This window comes from Agelaius phoeniceus, chromosome 36, assembly GCF_051311805.1.
Source record: "Agelaius phoeniceus isolate bAgePho1 chromosome 36, bAgePho1.hap1, whole genome shotgun sequence".
NCBI classification, from domain to species: domain Eukaryota; kingdom Metazoa; phylum Chordata; class Aves; order Passeriformes; family Icteridae; genus Agelaius; species Agelaius phoeniceus.
Genome location: NC_135300.1, coordinates 1,881,340 through 1,899,196, shown reverse-complemented (window position 1 = coordinate 1,899,196; position 17,857 = coordinate 1,881,340). Strand labels below are relative to the sequence as shown.

The following is a 17,857-nucleotide window of genomic DNA, read 5'->3' as shown; positions in this document are numbered from 1 at the left end:
GAGCACTTTTGGGTCATGACCCCACTTTTGGGACGTGAGGACCTCACCTCCAGCAGCACTTTTGGGTCCTGACCCCACCTGAAAGGTCATGTCCCCACCTCCAAGGCCACGTCCCCACCTCCAAGGCCACGTCCCCACCTCCAAGGCCATGTCCCCATCTCCAAGGCCACGTCCCCACCTCCAAGGCCATGTCCCCATCTCCAAGGCCATGTCCCCACCTCCCTTTGTCCCCAGATTCAAGGGTGACGATCCCCCCCCCACCCAAAAAAGGGGGCTGGACCCTCTCTGTCTCAATGAAGCCACTCAAACATCTCTGGTGTCACTGGTTTGTACTGGGACCACCCCAGTGATGGCTTGGGGGAGGGGACAAACCTCCCCCACCACCTTTTTGGAGCTGTTTTTGGAGGTGACAGCCCCACACCCACCTTACCCCGACCGGGGACACTCCCACGGCATTCCAGCACCTGCCAGGTGTGTTTGGGGCCACACCTGGCCACACCTCCAGGTGTTGGGGACTTTGTCCCCGTTCCTGGTTGCCAAGACACAAAAATGTTGATTTTAGCCCGGGAAGGGTGGGGCGGGAATTGGCTGAAGGCCAAGGTCCAACGCCAGGGTGGGGGACGTGTCCTCCTTCCCCGTCCGTGGGGCGGGAGAAGGTGGTGGGGGTGGTTGTGGGGGTGGTGGGGTCATGGTGGGTCATGGTGGTGATGGGAGTGGTGGGGTCATGATGGTTCGTGGTGGTCCATGGGATCGGACTGGTCATGGGGGTGGTTGTGGGGGTGGTGGGGTCATGATGGTCATGGTGGTCATGGGAGTGGAATGGGCATGGGGGTGGTGGGGTCATAGTGGTCATGGGGGTGGTGTGGTCATGGTGGTCATGGAGGTGATGGGGTCATGGTGGTCATGGTGGTGATGGGACTGGAGTGGGCATGGGGGTGGTGTGGTCATGGTGGGTCATGGTGGTCATGGGAGTGGAATGGGCATGGGGGTGGTGGGGTCATGGAGGTGATGGGGTCATGGTGGTGATGGGAGTGGTGGGGTCATGATGGTTTGTGGTGGTCCATGGGATCGGAGTGGTCATGGGGGTGGTTGTGGGGGTGGTGGGGTCATGGTGGTCATGGTGGTCATGGAGGTGATGGGGTCATGGTAGGTCATGGTGGCCATGGGACTGGAGTGGGCATGGGGGTGTGTGGTCATGGTGGTCATGGAGGTGATGGGGTCATGGGGGTTGTGGGGTCATCGTGGTCATCGTGGTGGGAATAATGGTGGTGGGGAGCATGGTCGTGGTGGTCCATTGTCCACCTTGGGACCCCCTCAACGTCCCCACCACAACCAAGGGTGATGCCACCTTGGGACCTCCTCAGTGTCCCCAACAATGAAGGGTGGTGCCACCTTAGGACCCCATCCATGAGTGATGCCACCTTGGGACCTCCTCAATGTCCCCAACAATGAAGGGTGGTGCCACCTTGGGATCTCCTCAATGTCCCCCACTCACAGGTGGTGCCACCTTGGCTGGTGCCACCACAGCTGCCCCACCCTCCTCCTCCTCCTCCTCCTCTTCCTCCACCCCCTTTGTCCCCGTGGGAAGGAGGTGTGGAGGAACCTCCAGGGTGGTGACATTTCATTCCAGGCTTGGGGTCAAGGGCACATTTTCTCCCACACTCGTCACCGGCCGGGGTCAGGGTGTCCCAAGGGCGGTTCCCAAGCGCTCGGTCAATAATTACCTCATTCCCAATATTTTCTTTTCCTTATTTAGATTCTGGTTTTCCCTTGGATCTGCACCTTGTCCCCAACCCAGGCCTGGCCTTTGTCATGGAGCCACCTCCTGTCCCCAAGAGGAATCGGACGGGTGGCAATGAAGTTAAGGATGTGTTTAATTAAAAATAATCCTGTGTGCAAACTTCCACGTGGGGAGGAAGAGGATGGTGGACCTCCTGGTTCTCGTTGTCCTCGTGTCCCCGTGTCCCTTTGTCACCCTCCTCCGTGTCCTGTCTCTGCTGGATCTCAGGTGGCTTCACTCAGGGACCATGGTGGGCCTCTGGATGTGCATCTGGGGAGGAAGGAGATGGGAGGACGGTGATGGAGTCCCACCATCATCCAAAAACAAAGAGAAAATGGGGGGGGACAACATCAGGGTGTGTCACCCACCGTCCTCGAGGTGTCCACCCTCTCCAGGTGGATGTAGCTGGTGCTGGGGGTCTCCATGTCTGTGGGGTGGAAGAAAGAGGTGCCATGGACCCCCCCCGGGTGCCACAGTGACCCCTGCCCCATCTCCACCTCCATCCCCACCTCCGCGCCCGTTACCTTCCCAGGTGGCTGCAGCGTTGGCCATGGCAAAGCCCTGAGGTCCATCCCAGTTGCCATCATCGCTGCTGTAGAGCTCCGAGCGGGACCTCAGCTTCTTCCTGCGTGGTGGGACCCATGGGGATGAGACCCGAGACCCCCATGGGACCCCCGAGCTCACCCCGTGGTGACACGTTTACCTGAACTGCTCCTTCTGCCTCCGAGATCTCAGCAGGAGGACGGTGAAGATGATGGTGACCAGGCCCAAGACGGCCACCGGAACGCCCACAGCCACCCCAACCTTGCTGATGCGGGAGCTGCAGGCGTCGTCCTGGTACCAGAAGGCCACCTGGTCCGAGCACCTGGTGGGAATGGGCATGGTGGGCATGGTGGGCATGGTGATGGGGTCACCATGGTCATGGTGGTCTTGGTGATGGGGTCATCAGGGTCATGGTAGTGGGGTCAACATGGTCATGGTGGTCATGGTGTCACCATGGTCATGGTGGTGGGGTCACCATGGTCATGGTGGTCTTGGTGATGGGGTCATCAGGGTCATGGTAGTGGGGTCACCATGGTCATGGTGGTGGGGTCATCATAGTCATGGTGGTCATGGTGTCACCATGGTCATGGTGGTGGGGTCATCATGGTCATGGTGGTCATGGTGGTCATGGTGGTCACCATGGTCATGGTGGTGGGGTCACCATGGTCATGGTGGTCATGGTGGTGGGATCATCATGGTCATGGTGGTCTTGGTGGTCATGGTCATGGTGGTCATGGTGGTGGGGTCATCATGGTCATGGTGCTCTTGGTGGTCATGGTGGTCATGGTCATAGGATATGGTGATAGGTTCACCATGGTCATGGTGGTCATGGTAGTCACGGTGGTCATGGCCATGGTTGTCACGGTGATGGGGTCACCATGGTCATGGTGGTCATGGCAGTGGGGTTGTCATAGGTGGTCACAATTGTGGGGTCACCATGGTGGGCAGATCATGGGGTGGTCACAGTTGTGGGGTCACCATGGTGGGCAGATCATGCTGGTGACGCCCATGGCTTTTGAGGGCCACCACCCAATTTTGGGGGCCACCACCCATTTTTGGAGGCCACCACCCAATTTTGGGGGGCACCACCCATTTTTGGAGGCCACCACCCATTTTTGGGGGGCACCACCCATTTTTTTGGGGGTGAGGGGGCGTGTCCTTACTCGCACTGCGGCCCCTGCCTTCCCACCGAGCAGCGGCCGTGGACGCAGGGCAGGGGCTCGGCGTGGCGGCCGTCGCAGCGGGTGATGCAGATGACACCAAGGCTCGTCAGGTACGGCGTGTAGAAGCGTCTGAACTCCTCATGGATGTATCTGTCGCACAGACCTGAGGGCGGAGACACAGGGCTCAGGTCTTGGGGTTCTCCAGAAAGGTGGGGGACACCCAAACCCCTCGCGGGCTTCGCTTACTTCCTTCCACCGGTTGCACGGTAGTGTTGAGGACAAAGGTGTAGTTGGTGTTGAAGCAGAGACCTGGCATGGAGAGAGGAGCTGCTGGTGGGCAACCCCAAGGCCAGCCACCCCTCGGCGAGGACCTGGTGGTGGTGGGGGTGACACCACCACGGTCACTCACAGTCGTCCCCTGTGCAGTTCTCGCTGCAGTTGTAGTTTTGGATGGCGGCGACGAGGTTCTCGGAGATGGCGCTCACCACCTCTTCGGCCTTGGAGGTGGCGGGGATCTCCAGGATGACGTCATAGTCCACCACGATGCTGCCTGCGCTGTGAGGAGAAAGGGGGAGCAGCGCTTGGTTCTGGAGCAAACTGGGACCAGTGTGGGATGTCCAGTGCGGAGGGGACACCACAGTTACACGGGGCTGGACCACCCTGGAGGAACTCCACGGACACAGCGTGGCTCGGAGGGATGTGGATGCTCCAGACTTGAAGGGAATCGCCTCAAACCGATCCCCGTGGGTTCCTCCACCCCAAACCACCCCCACCAAAGCTCAGGAGAGGGTCAGGACCCCCACCTGGCCACCAGTGGAGGCTCACCTCAGCTTTGTGATCTCCACGCCTCTGAACCCCTCGATATCTTTGTAAAGCTCCCACATCTGGAAGACAAAGAGAAGGCGGGGGAGATCCAGGCCCTGGTCATGGTCCACGTCACCCCCTCAAGGGGCTGTCCCCAGGGTCACCCCCGGCGTCGCTGAGTCCTGACCTGCTTCTGGAACGTGCCGCTAAAATTCTGGTAAGCCACTGAAGATGGATTGTTGAAATCTTCATTAAAGTCCTGGTCGATTTTGGCCTTCATCACCACCGTGGCGTTCGTCGTCACTTGGCCAAGCAGAGGAGACCCATAAGGAAGAGACCCTGGTGTCCCCATCCCACCCCTGGCATCCTTGGTAAGCTTGGTCCCTCCACGGTGACCCCAAACCCAGGTCGGTCTCACCAAGGTGACCCCGTTTCTCGGTTGGTGCCTCTGTGGTGACCCAACCTCGTCCCAGGGTGAGTCCCTCCATGGTGGTCCCATTCCCAGGTCATACCCTCACTCCAACCCCCGGCTGGCCCCTCAGAGGTGACCTCAGCCCAGATTCCTGGTCTGGTGGCCAACCCATGGAGCCTTGGGAGCGTTCCTCACCATTTTTGATCTCCACGATGTCCTTGGCGGCCTCGCACCTGTCCCCTTGGAAATTGGGGGGGCACTGGCAGAAGCCGTTGGCCCAGGTGCCCCCGTTTTGGCAGATGAGCTCCTCGCAGAAGTCACCTTGGAACCCCTCGGGGCACACGCACTTGCCATCTTCCCAGGTGCCACCATTCTGGCACAGACCTGGGAGAGGGAGCCGAGGACACAGGAGATGTGACACGGCCCGGAGAAACCCCAGGAGCCACCTGGGGAATGCTGGGAGCAGGGTGGGGAGAAGGGACGTGGTTATGGAGGGCCACCAAGGAGGAAGACTCACCTGGACTGGTGGCTGTGGTTGCAATGGTGGTGGTTGTGCTTGTGGTGGAGGTGGTTGAGGTGGTGGAGGTGGTGGAGGTGGTTGAGCTGGTAGAGGTGGGTGAGGTTGTTGAGGTGGTTGTAGTGCGTGAGGTGGTTGTGGTGTCCGTGGTGGTTGTGGTGTCAGAGGTGGTTGTGGTGTCCGTGGTGGTTGTGGTGTCTGAGGTTGTTGTGGTGTCAGAGGTGGTTGTGGTGTCAGAGGTGGTTGTGGTGTCAGAGGTGGTTGTGGTGTCAGAGGTGGTTGTGGTGTCCGTGGTGGTTGTGGTGTCTGTGGTGGTTGTGGTGTCAGAGGTGGTTGTGGTGTCAGAGGTGGTTGTGGTGTCCGTGGTGGTTGTGGTGTCCGTGGTGGTTGTGGTGTCCGTGGTGGTTGTGGTGTCAGAGGTGGTTGTGGTGTCTGTGGTGGTTGTGGTGTCCGTGGTGGTTGTGGTGTCAGAGGTGGTTGTGGTGTCTGTGGTGGTTGTGGTGTCCGTGGTGGTTGTGGTGTCCGTGGTGGTTGTGGTGTCTGTGGTGGTTGTGGTGTCCGTGGTGGTTGTGGTGTCTGTGGTGGTTGTGGTGTCAGAGGTGGTTGTGGTGTCCGTGGTGGTTGTGGTGTCTGTGGTGGTTGTGGTGTCAGAAGTGGTTGTGGTGTCAGAGGTGGTTGTGGTGTCCGTGGTGGTTGTGGTGTCCGTGGTGGTTGTGGTGTCTGTGGTGGTTGTGGTGTCCGTGGTGGTTGTGGTGTCTGTGGTGGTTGTGGTGTCTGTGGTGGTTGTGGTGTCAGAGGTGGTTGTGGTGTCTGTGGTGGTTGTGGTGTCCGTCGTGGTTGTGGTGTCAGAGGTGGTTGTGGTGTCCGTGGTGGTTGTGGTGTCAGAGGTGGTTGTGGTGTCCGTGGTGGTTGTGGTGTCCATGGTGGTTGTGGTGTCTGTGGTGGTTGTGGTGTCCGTGGTGGTTGTGGTGTCCGTGGTGGTTGTGGTGTCTGTGGTGGTTGTGGTGTCCGTGGTGGTTGTGGTGTCTGTGGTGGTTGTGGTGTCCGTGGTGGTTGTGGTGTCTGTGGTGGTTGTGGTGTCCGTGGTGGTTGTGGTGTCCGTGGTGGTTGTGGTGTCCGTGGTGGTTGTGGTGTCCGTGGTGGTTGTGGTGTCAGAGGTGGTTGTGGTGTCCGTGGTTGTTGTGGTGTCTGTGGTGGTTGTGGTGTCCGTGGTGGTTGTGGTGTCTGTGGTGGTTGTGGTGTCCGTGGTGGTTGTGGTGTCCGTGGTGGTTGTGGTGTCTGTGGTTGTTGTGGTGTCTGTGGTGGTTGTGGTGTCAGAAGTGGTTGTGGTGTCCGTGGTGGTTGTGGTGTCAGAGGTGGTTGTGGTGTCCGTGGTGGTTGTGGTGTCTGTGGTGGTTGTGGTGTCTGTGGTGGTTGTGGTGTCCGTGGTGGTTGTGGTGTCTGTGGTGGTTGTGGTGTCAGAAGTGGTTGTGGTGTCCGTGGTGGTTGTGGTGTCTGTGGTGGTTGTGGTGTCCGTCGTGGTTGTGGTGTCAGAGGTGGTTGTGGTGTCAGAGGTGGTTGTGGTGTCAGAGGTGGTTGTGGTGTCTGTGGTGGTTGTGGTGTCAGAAGTGGTTGTGGTGTCCGTGGTTGTTGTGGTGTCAGACGTGGTTGTGGTGTCTGTGGTTGTTGTGGTGTCAGAGGTGGTTGTGGTGTCCGTGGTGGTTGTGGTGTCCGTGGTGGTTGTGGTGTCTGTGGTTGTTGTGGTGTCCGTGGTGGTTGTGGTGTCTGAGGTGGTTGTGGTGTCAGAGGTGGTTGTGGTGTCTGTGGTGGTTGTGGTGTCTGTGGTTGTTGTGGTGTCTGTGGTGGTTGTGGTGTCCGTGGTGGTTGTGGTGTCTGTGGTTGTTGTGGTGTCTGTGGTGGTTGTGGTGTCTGAGGTGGTTGTGGTGTCCGTGGTGGTTGTGGTGTCAGAAGTGGTTGTGGTGTCCGTGGTGGTTGTGGTCTCCGTGGTTGTTGTGGTGTCGGTGGTGGTTGTGGTGTCAGAGGTGGTTGTGGTGTCTGAGGTGGTTGTGGTGTCAGAAGTGGTTGTGGTGTCGGTGGTGGTTGTGGTGTCAGAGGTGGTTGTGGTGTCAGAGGTGGTTGTGGTTTCAGAGGTGGTTGTGGTGTCCGTGGTGGTTGTGGTGTCCGTGGTGGTTGTGGTGTCTGTGGTGGTTGTGGTGTCTGTGGTTGTTGTGGTGTCAGAGGTGGTTGTGGTGTCCGTGGTTGTTGTGGTGTCTGTGGTGGTTGTGGTGTCAGAGGTGGTTGTGGTGTCCGTGGTGGTTGTGGTGTCTGTGGTTGTTGTGGTGTCAGAGGTGGTTGTGGTGTCTGTGGTTGTTGTGGTGTCAGAGGTGGTTGTGGTGTCCGTGGTTGTTGTGGTGTCTGTGGTTGTTGTGGTGTCAGAGGTGGTTGTGGTGTCTGTGGTGGTTGTGGTGTCAGAGGTGGTTGTGGTGTCCGTGGTGGTTGTGGTGTCTGTGGTTGTTGTGGTGTCAGAGGTGGTTGTGGTGTCTGTGGTGGTTGTGGTGTCTGTGGTTGTTGTGGTGTCCGTGGTTGTTGTGGTGTCTGTGGTGGTTGTGGTGTCAGAGGTGGTTGTGGTGTCCGTGGTGGTTGTGGTGTCTGTGGTTGTTGTGGTGTCAGAGGTGGTTGTGGTGTCAGAGGTGGTTGTGGTGTCAGAGGTGGTTGTGGTGTCCGTGGTGGTTGTGGTGTCTGTGGTTGTTGTGGTGTCAGAGGTGGTTGTGGTGTCTGTGGTGGTTGTGGTGTCTGTGGTGGTTGTGGTGTCTGTGGTGGTTGTGGTGTCCGTCGTGGTTGTGGTGTCAGAGGTGGTTGTGGTGTCCGTGGTGGTTGTGGTGTCAGAGGTGGTTGTGGTGTCCGTGGTGGTTGTGGTGTCTGTGGTGGTTGTGGTGTCTGTGGTGGTTGTGGTGTCAGAGGTGGTTGTGGTGTCTGTGGTGGTTGTGGTGTCTGTGGTGGTTGTGGTGTCTGTGGTGGTTGTGGTGTCAGAGGTGGTTGTGGTGTCCGTGGTGGTTGTGGTGTCCGTGGTGGTTGTGGTGTCCGTGGTGGTTGTGGTGTCAGAGGTGGTTGTGGTGTCCGTGGTGGTTGTGGTGTCAGAGGTGGTTGTGGTGTCCGTGGTGGTTGTGGTGTCAGAGGTGGTTGTGGTGTCTGTGGTGGTTGTGGTGTCCGTGGTGGTTGTGGTGTCCGTGGTGGTTGTGGTGTCTGTGGTGGTTGTGGTGTCCGTGGTGGTTGTGGTGTCTGTGGTGGTTGTGGTGTCTGTGGTGGTTGTGGTGTCTGTGGTGGTTGTGGTGTCCGTGGTGGTTGTGGTGTCCGTGGTGGTTGTGGTGTCCGTGGTGGTTGTGGTGTCCGTGGTGGTTGTGGTGTCTGACGTGGTTGTGGTGTCAGAGGTGGTTGTGGTGTCAGAGGTGGTTGTGGTGTCTGTGGTGGTTGTGGTGTCTGTGGTGGTTGTGGTGTCAGAGGTGGTTGTGGTGTCAGAGGTGGTTGTGGTGTCAGAGGTGGTTGTGGTGTCCGTGGTGGTTGTGGTGTCCGTGGTGGTTGTGGTGTCTGTGGTTGTTGTGGTGTCCGTGGTTGTTGTGGTGTCTGTGGTGGTTGTGGTGTCAGAGGTGGTTGTGGTGTCCGTGGTGGTTGTGGTGTCTGTGGTTGTTGTGGTGTCAGAGGTGGTTGTGGTGTCAGAGGTGGTTGTGGTGTCAGAGGTGGTTGTGGTGTCCGTGGTGGTTGTGGTGTCTGTGGTTGTTGTGGTGTCAGAGGTGGTTGTGGTGTCTGTGGTGGTTGTGGTGTCTGTGGTGGTTGTGGTGTCTGTGGTGGTTGTGGTGTCCGTCGTGGTTGTGGTGTCAGAGGTGGTTGTGGTGTCCGTGGTGGTTGTGGTGTCAGAGGTGGTTGTGGTGTCCGTGGTGGTTGTGGTGTCTGTGGTGGTTGTGGTGTCTGTGGTGGTTGTGGTGTCAGAGGTGGTTGTGGTGTCTGTGGTGGTTGTGGTGTCTGTGGTGGTTGTGGTGTCTGTGGTGGTTGTGGTGTCAGAGGTGGTTGTGGTGTCCGTGGTGGTTGTGGTGTCCGTGGTGGTTGTGGTGTCCGTGGTGGTTGTGGTGTCAGAGGTGGTTGTGGTGTCCGTGGTGGTTGTGGTGTCAGAGGTGGTTGTGGTGTCCGTGGTGGTTGTGGTGTCAGAGGTGGTTGTGGTGTCTGTGGTGGTTGTGGTGTCCGTGGTGGTTGTGGTGTCCGTGGTGGTTGTGGTGTCTGTGGTGGTTGTGGTGTCCGTGGTGGTTGTGGTGTCTGTGGTGGTTGTGGTGTCTGTGGTGGTTGTGGTGTCTGTGGTGGTTGTGGTGTCCGTGGTGGTTGTGGTGTCCGTGGTGGTTGTGGTGTCCGTGGTGGTTGTGGTGTCCGTGGTGGTTGTGGTGTCTGACGTGGTTGTGGTGTCAGAGGTGGTTGTGGTGTCAGAGGTGGTTGTGGTGTCTGTGGTGGTTGTGGTGTCTGTGGTGGTTGTGGTGTCAGAGGTGGTTGTGGTGTCAGAGGTGGTTGTGGTGTCAGAGGTGGTTGTGGTGTCCGTGGTGGTTGTGGTGTCCGTGGTGGTTGTGGTGTCAGAGGTGGTTGTGGTGTCTGTGGTGGTTGTGGTGTCCGTGGTGGTTGTGGTGTCTGTGGTGGTTGTGGTGTCTGTGGTGGTTGTGGTGTCTGTGGTGGTTGTGGTGTCAGAGGTGGTTGTGGTGTCCGTGGTGGTTGTGGTGTCCGTGGTGGTTGTGGTGTCTGTGGTGGTTGTGGTGTCTGTGGTGGTTGTGGTGTCAGAGGTGGTTGTGGTGTCCGTGGTGGTTGTGGTGTCCGTGGTGGTTGTGGTGTCTGTGGTGGTTGTGGTGTCCGTGGTGGTTGTGGTGTCTGTGGTGGTTGTGGTGTCTGTGGTGGTTGTGGTGTCAGAGGTGGTTGTGGTGTCTGTGGTGGTTGTGGTGTCCGTCGTGGTTGTGGTGTCAGAGGTGGTTGTGGTGTCCGTGGTGGTTGTGGTGTCCGTGGTGGTTGTGGTGTCCGTGGTGGTTGTGGTGTCTGTGGTGGTTGTGGTGTCTGTGGTGGTTGTGGTGTCTGTGGTGGTTGTGGTGTCCGTGGTGGTTGTGGTGTCTGTGGTGGTTGTGGTGTCCGTCGTGGTTGTGGTGTCAGAGGTGGTTGTGGTGTCTGTGGTGGTTGTGGTGTCTGTGGTGGTTGTGGTGTCAGAAGTGGTTGTGGTGTCCGTGGTTGTTGTGGTGTCAGACGTGGTTGTGGTGTCTGTGGTTGTTGTGGTGTCAGAGGTGGTTGTGGTGTCCGTGGTGGTTGTGGTGTCCGTGGTGGTTGTGGTGTCTGTGGTTGTTGTGGTGTCCGTGGTGGTTGTGGTGTCCGTGGTGGTTGTGGTGTCAGAGGTGGTTGTGGTGTCCGTGGTGGTTGTGGTGTCCGTGGTGGTTGTGGTGTCCGTGGTGGTTGTGGTGTCCGTGGTGGTTGTGGTGTCAGAGGTGGTTGTGGTGTCCGTGGTGGTTGTGGTGTCTGTGGTGGTTGTGGTGTCTGTGGTGGTTGTGGTGTCTGTGGTGGTTGTGGTGTCAGAGGTGGTTGTGGTGTCAGAGGTGGTTGTGGTGTCTGTGGTGGTTGTGGTGTCCGTGGTGGTTGTGGTGTCTGTGGTGGTTGTGGTGTCTGTGGTTGTTGTGGTGTCAGAGGTGGTTGTGGTGTCCGTGGTTGTTGTGGTGTCTGTGGTGGTTGTGGTGTCAGAGGTGGTTGTGGTGTCCGTGGTGGTTGTGGTGTCAGAGGTGGTTGTGGTGTCTGTGGTTGTTGTGGTGTCCGTGGTGGTTGTGGTGTCTGTGGTGGTTGTGGTGTCAGAGGTGGTTGTGGTGTCCGTGGTGGTTGTGGTGTCTGTGGTGGTTGTGGTGTCTGTGGTGGTTGTGGTGTCCGTGGTGGTTGTGGTGTCAGAGGTGGTTGTGGTGTCTGTGGTGGTTGTGGTGTCCGTGGTGGTTGTGGTGTCTGTGGTTGTTGTGGTGTCAGAGGTGGTTGTGGTGTCCGTGGTGGTTGTGGTGTCAGAAGTGGTTGTGGTGTCCGTGGTGGTTGTGGTCTCCGTGGTTGTTGTGGTGTCTGTGGTGGTTGTGGTGTCCGTGGTGGTTGTGGTGTCTGTGGTGGTTGTGGTGTCAGAAGTGGTTGTGGTGTCAGAGGTGGTTGTGGTGTCCGTGGTGGTTGTGGTGTCTGTGGTGGTTGTGGTGTCCGTGGTGGTTGTGGTGTCCGTGGTGGTTGTGGTGTCTGTGGTGGTTGTGGTGTCCGTGGCGGTTGTGGTGTCTGTGGTGGTTGTGGTGTCTGTGGTGGTTGTGGTGTCAGAGGTGGTTGTGGTGTCTGTGGTGGTTGTGGTGTCCGTCGTGGTTGTGGTGTCTGTGGTGGTTGTGGTGTCAGAAGTGGTTGTGGTGTCAGAGGTGGTTGTGGTGTCCGTGGTGGTTGTGGTGTCCGTGGTGGTTGTGGTGTCTGTGGTGGTTGTGGTGTCCGTGGCGGTTGTGGTGTCTGTGGTGGTTGTGGTGTCTGTGGTTGTTGTGGTGTCAGAGGTGGTTGTGGTGTCCGTGGTTGTTGTGGTGTCGGTGGTGGTTGTGGTGTCAGAGGTGGTTGTGGTGTCAGAGGTGGTTGTGGTGTCAGAGGTGGTTGTGGTGTCAGAGGTGGTTGTGGTGTCAGAGGTGGTTGTGGTGTCCATGGTGGTTGTGGTGTCTGTGGTGGTTGTGGTGTCAGAGGTGGTTGTGGTGTCCGTGGTGGTTGTGGTGTCAGAGGTGGTTGTGGTGTCCATGGTGGTTGTGGTGTCTGTGGTGGTTGTGGTGTCAGAGGTGGTTGTGGTGTCCGTGGTGGTTGTGGTGTCCGTCGTGGTTGTGGTGTCAGAGGTGGTTGTGGTGTCTGTGGTGGTTGTGGTGTCCGTGGTGGTTGTGGTGTCAGAGGTGGTTGTGGTGTCCGTGGTTGTTGTGGTGTCTGTGGTGGTTGTGGTGTCTGTGGTGGTTGTGGTGTCCGTGGTGGTTGTGGTGTCAGAGGTGGTTGTGGTGTCCGTGGTGGTTGTGGTGTCCGTGGTGGTTGTGGTGTCTGAGGTGGTTGTGGTGTCAGAGGTGGTTGTGGTGTCTGTGGTGGTTGTGGTGTCCGTGGTGGTTGTGGTGTCCGTGGTGGTTGTGGTGTCTGTGGTTGTTGTGGTGTCTGTGGTGGTTGTGGTGTCCGTGGTGGTTGTGGTGTCCGTGGTTGTTGTGGTGTCCGTGGTGGTTGTGGTGTCTGTGGTGGTTGTGGTGTCAGAGGTGGTTGTGGTGTCCGTGGTTGTTGTGGTGTCTGTGGTGGTTGTGGTGTCTGTGGTGGTTGTGGTGTCCGTGGTGGTTGTGGTGTCTGTGGTTGTTGTGGTGTCCGTGGTGGTTGTGGTGTCTGAGGTGGTTGTGGTGTCAGAGGTGGTTGTGGTGTCTGTGGTGGTTGTGGTGTCCGTGGTGGTTGTGGTGTCCGTGGTGGTTGTGGTGTCTGTGGTTGTTGTGGTGTCTGTGGTGGTTGTGGTGTCCGTGGTGGTTGTGGTGTCCGTGGTGGTTGTGGTGTCCGTGGTGGTTGTGGTGTCAGAGGTGGTTGTGGTGTCAGAGGTGGTTGTGGTGTCCGTGGTGGTTGTGGTGTCAGAAGTGGTTGTGGTGTCCGTGGTGGTTGTGGTCTCCGTGGTTGTTGTGGTGTCTGTGGTGGTTGTGGTGTCCGTGGTTGTTGTGGTGTCTGTGGTGGTTGTGGTGTCTGTGGTGGTTGTGGTGTCAGAGGTGGTTGTGGTGTCAGAGGTGGTTGTGGTGTCAGAGGTGGTTGTGGTGTCCGTGGTGGTTGTGGTGTCTGTGGTGGTTGTGGTGTCAGAGGTGGTTGTGGTGTCTGTGGTGGTTGTGGTGTCAGAGGTGGTTGTGGTGTCCGTGGTGGTTGTGGTGTCTGTGGTGGTTGTGGTGTCAGAGGTGGTTGTGGTGTCCGTGGTGGTTGTGGTGTCTGTGGTTGTTGTGGTGTCAGAGGTGGTTGTGGTGTCCGTGGTTGTTGTGGTGTCTGTGGTGGTTGTGGTGTCAGAGGTGGTTGTGGTGTCCGTGGTGGTTGTGGTGTCTGTGGTGGTTGTGGTGTCAGAGGTGGTTGTGGTGTCCGTGGTTGTTGTGGTGTCTGTGGTGGTTGTGGTGTCAGAGGTGGTTGTGGTGTCCGTGGTGGTTGTGGTGTCTGTGGTTGTTGTGGTGTCAGAGGTGGTTGTGGTGTCAGAGGTGGTTGTGGTGTCCGTGGTGGTTGTGGTGTCAGAGGTGGTTGTGGTGTCTGTGGTGGTTGTGGTGTCAGAGGTGGTTGTGGTGTCCGTGGTGGTTGTGGTGTCTGTGGTTGTTGTGGTGTCTGTGGTGGTTGTGGTGTCAGAGGTGGTTGTGGTGTCTGTGGTGGTTGTGGTGTCAGAGGTGGTTGTGGTGTCTGTGGTGGTTGTGGTGTCTGTGGTGGTTGTGGTGTCAGAGGTGGTTGTGGTGTCTGTGGTGGTTGTGGTGTCCGTCGTGGTTGTGGTGTCAGAGGTGGTTGTGGTGTCCGTGGTGGTTGTGGTGTCAGAGGTGGTTGTGGTGTCCGTGGTGGTTGTGGTGTCTGTGGTGGTTGTGGTGTCTGTGGTGGTTGTGGTGTCAGAGGTGGTTGTGGTGTCTGTGGTGGTTGTGGTGTCCGTCGTGGTTGTGGTGTCAGAGGTGGTTGTGGTGTCCGTGGTGGTTGTGGTGTCCGTGGTGGTTGTGGTGTCTGTGGTGGTTGTGGTGTCCGTGGTGGTTGTGGTGTCCGTGGTGGTTGTGGTGTCAGAGGTGGTTGTGGTGTCCGTGGTGGTTGTGGTGTCAGAGGTGGTTGTGGTGTCCGTGGTGGTTGTGGTGTCCGTGGTGGTTGTGGTGTCTGTGGTGGTTGTGGTGTCTGTGGTGGTTGTGGTGTCCGTGGTGGTTGTGGTGTCTGTGGTGGTTGTGGTGTCCGTGGTGGTTGTGGTGTCTGTGGTGGTTGTGGTGTCCGTGGTGGTTGTGGTGTCTGTGGTGGTTGTGGTGTCTGTGGTGGTTGTGGTGTCAGAGGTGGTTGTGGTGTCAGAAGTGGTTGTGGTGTCCGTGGTGGTTGTGGTGTCTGTGGTGGTTGTGGTGTCCGTGGTGGTTGTGGTGTCTGTGGTGGTTGTGGTGTCAGAGGTGGTTGTGGTGTCTGTGGTGGTTGTGGTGTCCGTGGTGGTTGTGGTGTCAGAGGTGGTTGTGGTGTCTGTGGTGGTTGTGGTGTCAGAAGTGGTTGTGGTGTCAGAGGTGGTTGTGGTGTCCGTGGTGGTTGTGGTGTCCGTGGTTGTTGTGGTGTCAGAGGTGGTTGTGGTGTCTGTGGTGGTTGTGGTGTCTGTGGTGGTTGTGGTGTCCGTGGTGGTTGTGGTGTCAGAGGTGGTTGTGGTGTCTGAGGTGGTTGTGGTGTCCGTTGTGGTTGTGGTGTCTGTGGTTGTTGTGGTGTCAGAGGTGGTTGTGGTGTCCGTGGTGGTTGTGGTGTCCGTGGTGATTGTGGTGTCAGAGGTGGTTGTGGTGTCCGTGGTGGTTGTGGTGTCCGTGGTGGTTGTGGTGTCAGAGGTGGTTGTGGTGTCTGTGGTGGTTGTGGTGTCAGAGGTGGTTGTGGTGTCAGAGGTGGTTGTGGTGTCCGTGGTGGTTGTGGTGTCTGTGGTGGTTGTGGTGTCAGAAGTGGTTGTGGTGTCCGTGGTGGTTGTGGTGTCCGTGGTGGTTGTGGTGTCTGTGGTGGTTGTGGTGTCCGTGGTGGTTGTGGTGTCCGTGGTGGTTGTGGTGTCCGTGGTGGTTGTGGTTTCAGAGGTGGTTGTGGTGTCAGAGGTGGTTGTGGTGTCCGTGGTGGTTGTGGTGTCTGTGGTGGTTGTGGTTTCAGAGGTGGTTGTGGGGTCTGAGGTGTCTGAGGTTTTTGTCGTGGTTGTAATGTCTGTGGTGGTTGTGGTGGTTGAGGTGGTTGTGGTTGTGGTGCTGCTGGGTCCTGTGTCTTCGTTTGCGTTCATGTTGAGGGTCCTCGTTTCCTCCTTGCCTTCATCCCAGTTGGTTTTGGTCAGCGTGGTCCCATCGGAGCTCCCGATGCCGCCGGTGTCCACGGTTTTGTCCCCTGCTGGAGCAGTGGTGGCCGTGTCATCCCAGCACCGACCTGGCCACGCCCTTCAAGATGGCCGCCCCACCATCTCCTCCTACGCCGGCCCTGCCCAGGCCGAGCTCTCCAACATCTCCCAGAACCCCACGGAGCGCCAGAAGCTGCCCAGCCCCTCAGGGACCCCCACCCCTCCCCAAATCCCCGCCCCTGGAACCCCAAAAATGCCCCCCAAGAGCCCCAGGTGGATCCCGAAACCCCAAGGATCCCTTGACCCCCACCCCCCAAACTCCCCTGGACCCCCAAAGACCCTCGCCCACCTCACACCAACATCCCCCACCAAAAACCCAACCTTGGTTCTCCAAAGATGCCCCAAGGATTCCCAGTTGAGTCCCAAGACCCCTCCCCAGTGGGATCCCAAAGCCCCCTGACCCCAAATGTCCCTTGGTGTCCCCTAAAGACCCCCGGATCCCCCCCCAAAACAGCCCTGGACCCCCGAAGACCCTCGCCCACCCCAGAACCATGGTCCCCACCAAAAACCCAACCTTGGTTCTCCAAAGGTGCCCCCAGGATCGCCAGCGCCCCCAGCTGGGTCCCCAAAAACCCCAAGGCCCATTGACCCCATTAAGGGGTCCTCAATCTCCTCGGCTCCCACCACCCTGGATCCCCCCCCCAAAGACCCTCACCCACCTCGCACCAACATCCCCACCAAAAATCCAACCCTGGTTCTCCAAAGATTCCCCAAAGATGCCCCAAGGATTCCCAGTTGAGTCCCAAGACCCCTCCCCAGTGGGATCCCAAAGCCCCCTGACCCCAAATGTCCCTTGCTGTCCCCTAAAGACCCCCGGATCCCCCCCCAAAACACCCCTGGACCCCCCAAAGACCCTCGCCCACCCCAGATCCATGGTCCCCACCAAAGACCAACCTTGGTTCTCCAAAGATCCGCAAGAACCCCAGGTGGGTCTCAAGATCCAAGGACACCCCCAAAGGTCCCTGGACACCCCCAAAGACCCCAAGACCCCCACAAAGACCCCAAGACCCCCCCCCATGGGGTGGGGGACGTGTCCCAGTGCCACCAGGGGAAGGGAGGGGTCCCGGTGCCACCAAGGGGTTGGGGAGGGGTCCCAGTGCCACCACGGGGTTGGGGACATGTCCCGGTGCCACCATAGGGTGGGGAGGGGTCCCAGTGCCACCACGGGGTTGGGGAGGGGTCCCAGTGCCACCAGGGGGTGGGGAGGGGTCCCAGTGCCACCATAGGGTGGGGAGGGGTCCCAGTGCCACCATGGATGAGGGACATGTCCCAGTGCCACCACGGGGTTGGGGAGGGGTCCCAGTGCCACCACGGGGTTGGGGACATGTCCCGGTGCCACCATAGGGTGGGGAGGGGTCCCAGTGCCACCACGGGGTTGGGGAGGGGTCCCAGTGCCACCAGGGGGTGGGGAGGGGTCCCAGTGCCACCATAGGGTGGGGAGGGGTCCCAGTGCCACCATGGATGAGGGACATGTCCCAGTGCCACCACGGGGTTGGGGAGGGGTCCCAGTGCCACCACGGGGTTGGGGACATGTCCCAGTGCCACCGTGGGGTGGGGAGGGGTCCCAGTGCCACCATGGGGTGGGGACATGTCCCAGTGCCACCATGGGGCTGGGAAGGGGTCCCAGTGCCACCATGGATCAGGGACATGTCCCAGTGCCACCATGGGGTGGGGAGGGATCCTGATGCCACCATGGATCAGGGACATGTCCTGGTGCCACCACGGGGTTGGGGAGGGGTCCCAGTGCCACCATGGGGTCAAGGACAAGTCCCAGTGCCACCATGGGGTGGGGAGGGGTCCCGGTGCCACCACGGGTGTGGGGAGGGGTCCCAGTGCCACCATGGGGTGGGGAGGGGTCCTGATACCACTATGGATCAGGGACATGTCCCAGTGCCACCATAGGGTGGGGAGGGGTCCCAGTGCCACCATGGGGTGGGGAGGGGTCCTGATGCCACCATGCATCAGGGACAAGTCCCAGTGCCACCATGGGGTCAAGGACATGTCCCGGTGCCACCATGGGGTCAAGGACATGTCCCGGTGCCACCAGGGGAGGGGAGAGGTGGCACAGGGAGGGGAGGGGTCCCGGTGCCACCACGGGGTTGGGGAGGGGTCCCGGTGCCACCATGGGGTGGCGAGGGGAGGGGTCCCGGTGCCACCATGTCCCACCTGTGAAGACCAGCAGGAGGCAGACGCAGAGCGAGGCCGGGTGGCGCCAGAGCCGCCCCATGTCCCCCCCGATCTCCGGCGTTGGGGACAGAGAGAGGGACACGAGGATCCGTCCCCAGCGGCGGGCGCGGCGGCACTGGGGACACAGGGGACACCCGGAGGGGACCTTTGGTCACAATAAAAAGGAGGGCGAGAAACGAAACCTGACTCTGCAGGTTCTGCCAGGAATGTGCCAGGCAGGTGCCACCGCCCTGTCCCCGGCACGTGGCGCCACAAAGGGACAACAGACGCGCGGTGGCCTTGAGGGGACGGAGGTGGCACTCCCAGCAGGTTCAGGAGGTTCCTCGTGGTGTCACCGCCGTGGGGAAGGTCCCAGGCGTGGCCGAGG

At 59.1% G+C, this 17,857-nt stretch overlaps 1 protein-coding gene across 1 annotated transcript; it reads right to left on the bottom strand.

The window, feature by feature from the left end:
- Positions 1-3,482: 3,482 nt before the first annotated feature.
- Positions 3,483-17,530, bottom strand: LOC129134364 (uncharacterized). The gene is made up of 10 exons (XM_077192896.1): positions 17,470-17,530; positions 8,365-9,539; positions 5,467-6,029; positions 5,220-5,305; positions 4,898-5,086; positions 4,478-4,593; positions 4,312-4,370; positions 3,896-4,041; positions 3,733-3,795; positions 3,483-3,649 (listed from the first exon to the last, which is right to left on the bottom strand). Exons 1-10 carry the CDS (start codon positions 17,528-17,530, stop codon positions 3,483-3,485), a joined length of 2,625 nt encoding a protein of 874 aa, XP_077049011.1.
- Positions 17,531-17,857: the final 327 nt, after the last annotated feature.

Coding starts and splice junctions, on each gene's coding strand:
- LOC129134364 (XM_077192896.1), bottom strand. CDS start 17,530: ATGGGGCGGCTCTGGCGCCACCCGGCCTCGCTCTGCGTCTGCCTCCTG. Junction 5,306..5,466: donor CCACAACCACCTCTGACACC/ACAACCACCTCT, acceptor CACCTCTACCAG/CTCAACCACCTCCACCACCT. Junction 3,796..3,895: donor GAACTGCACAGGGGACGACT/GTGAGTGACCGT, acceptor TCTCCATGCCAG/GTCTCTGCTTCAACACCAAC.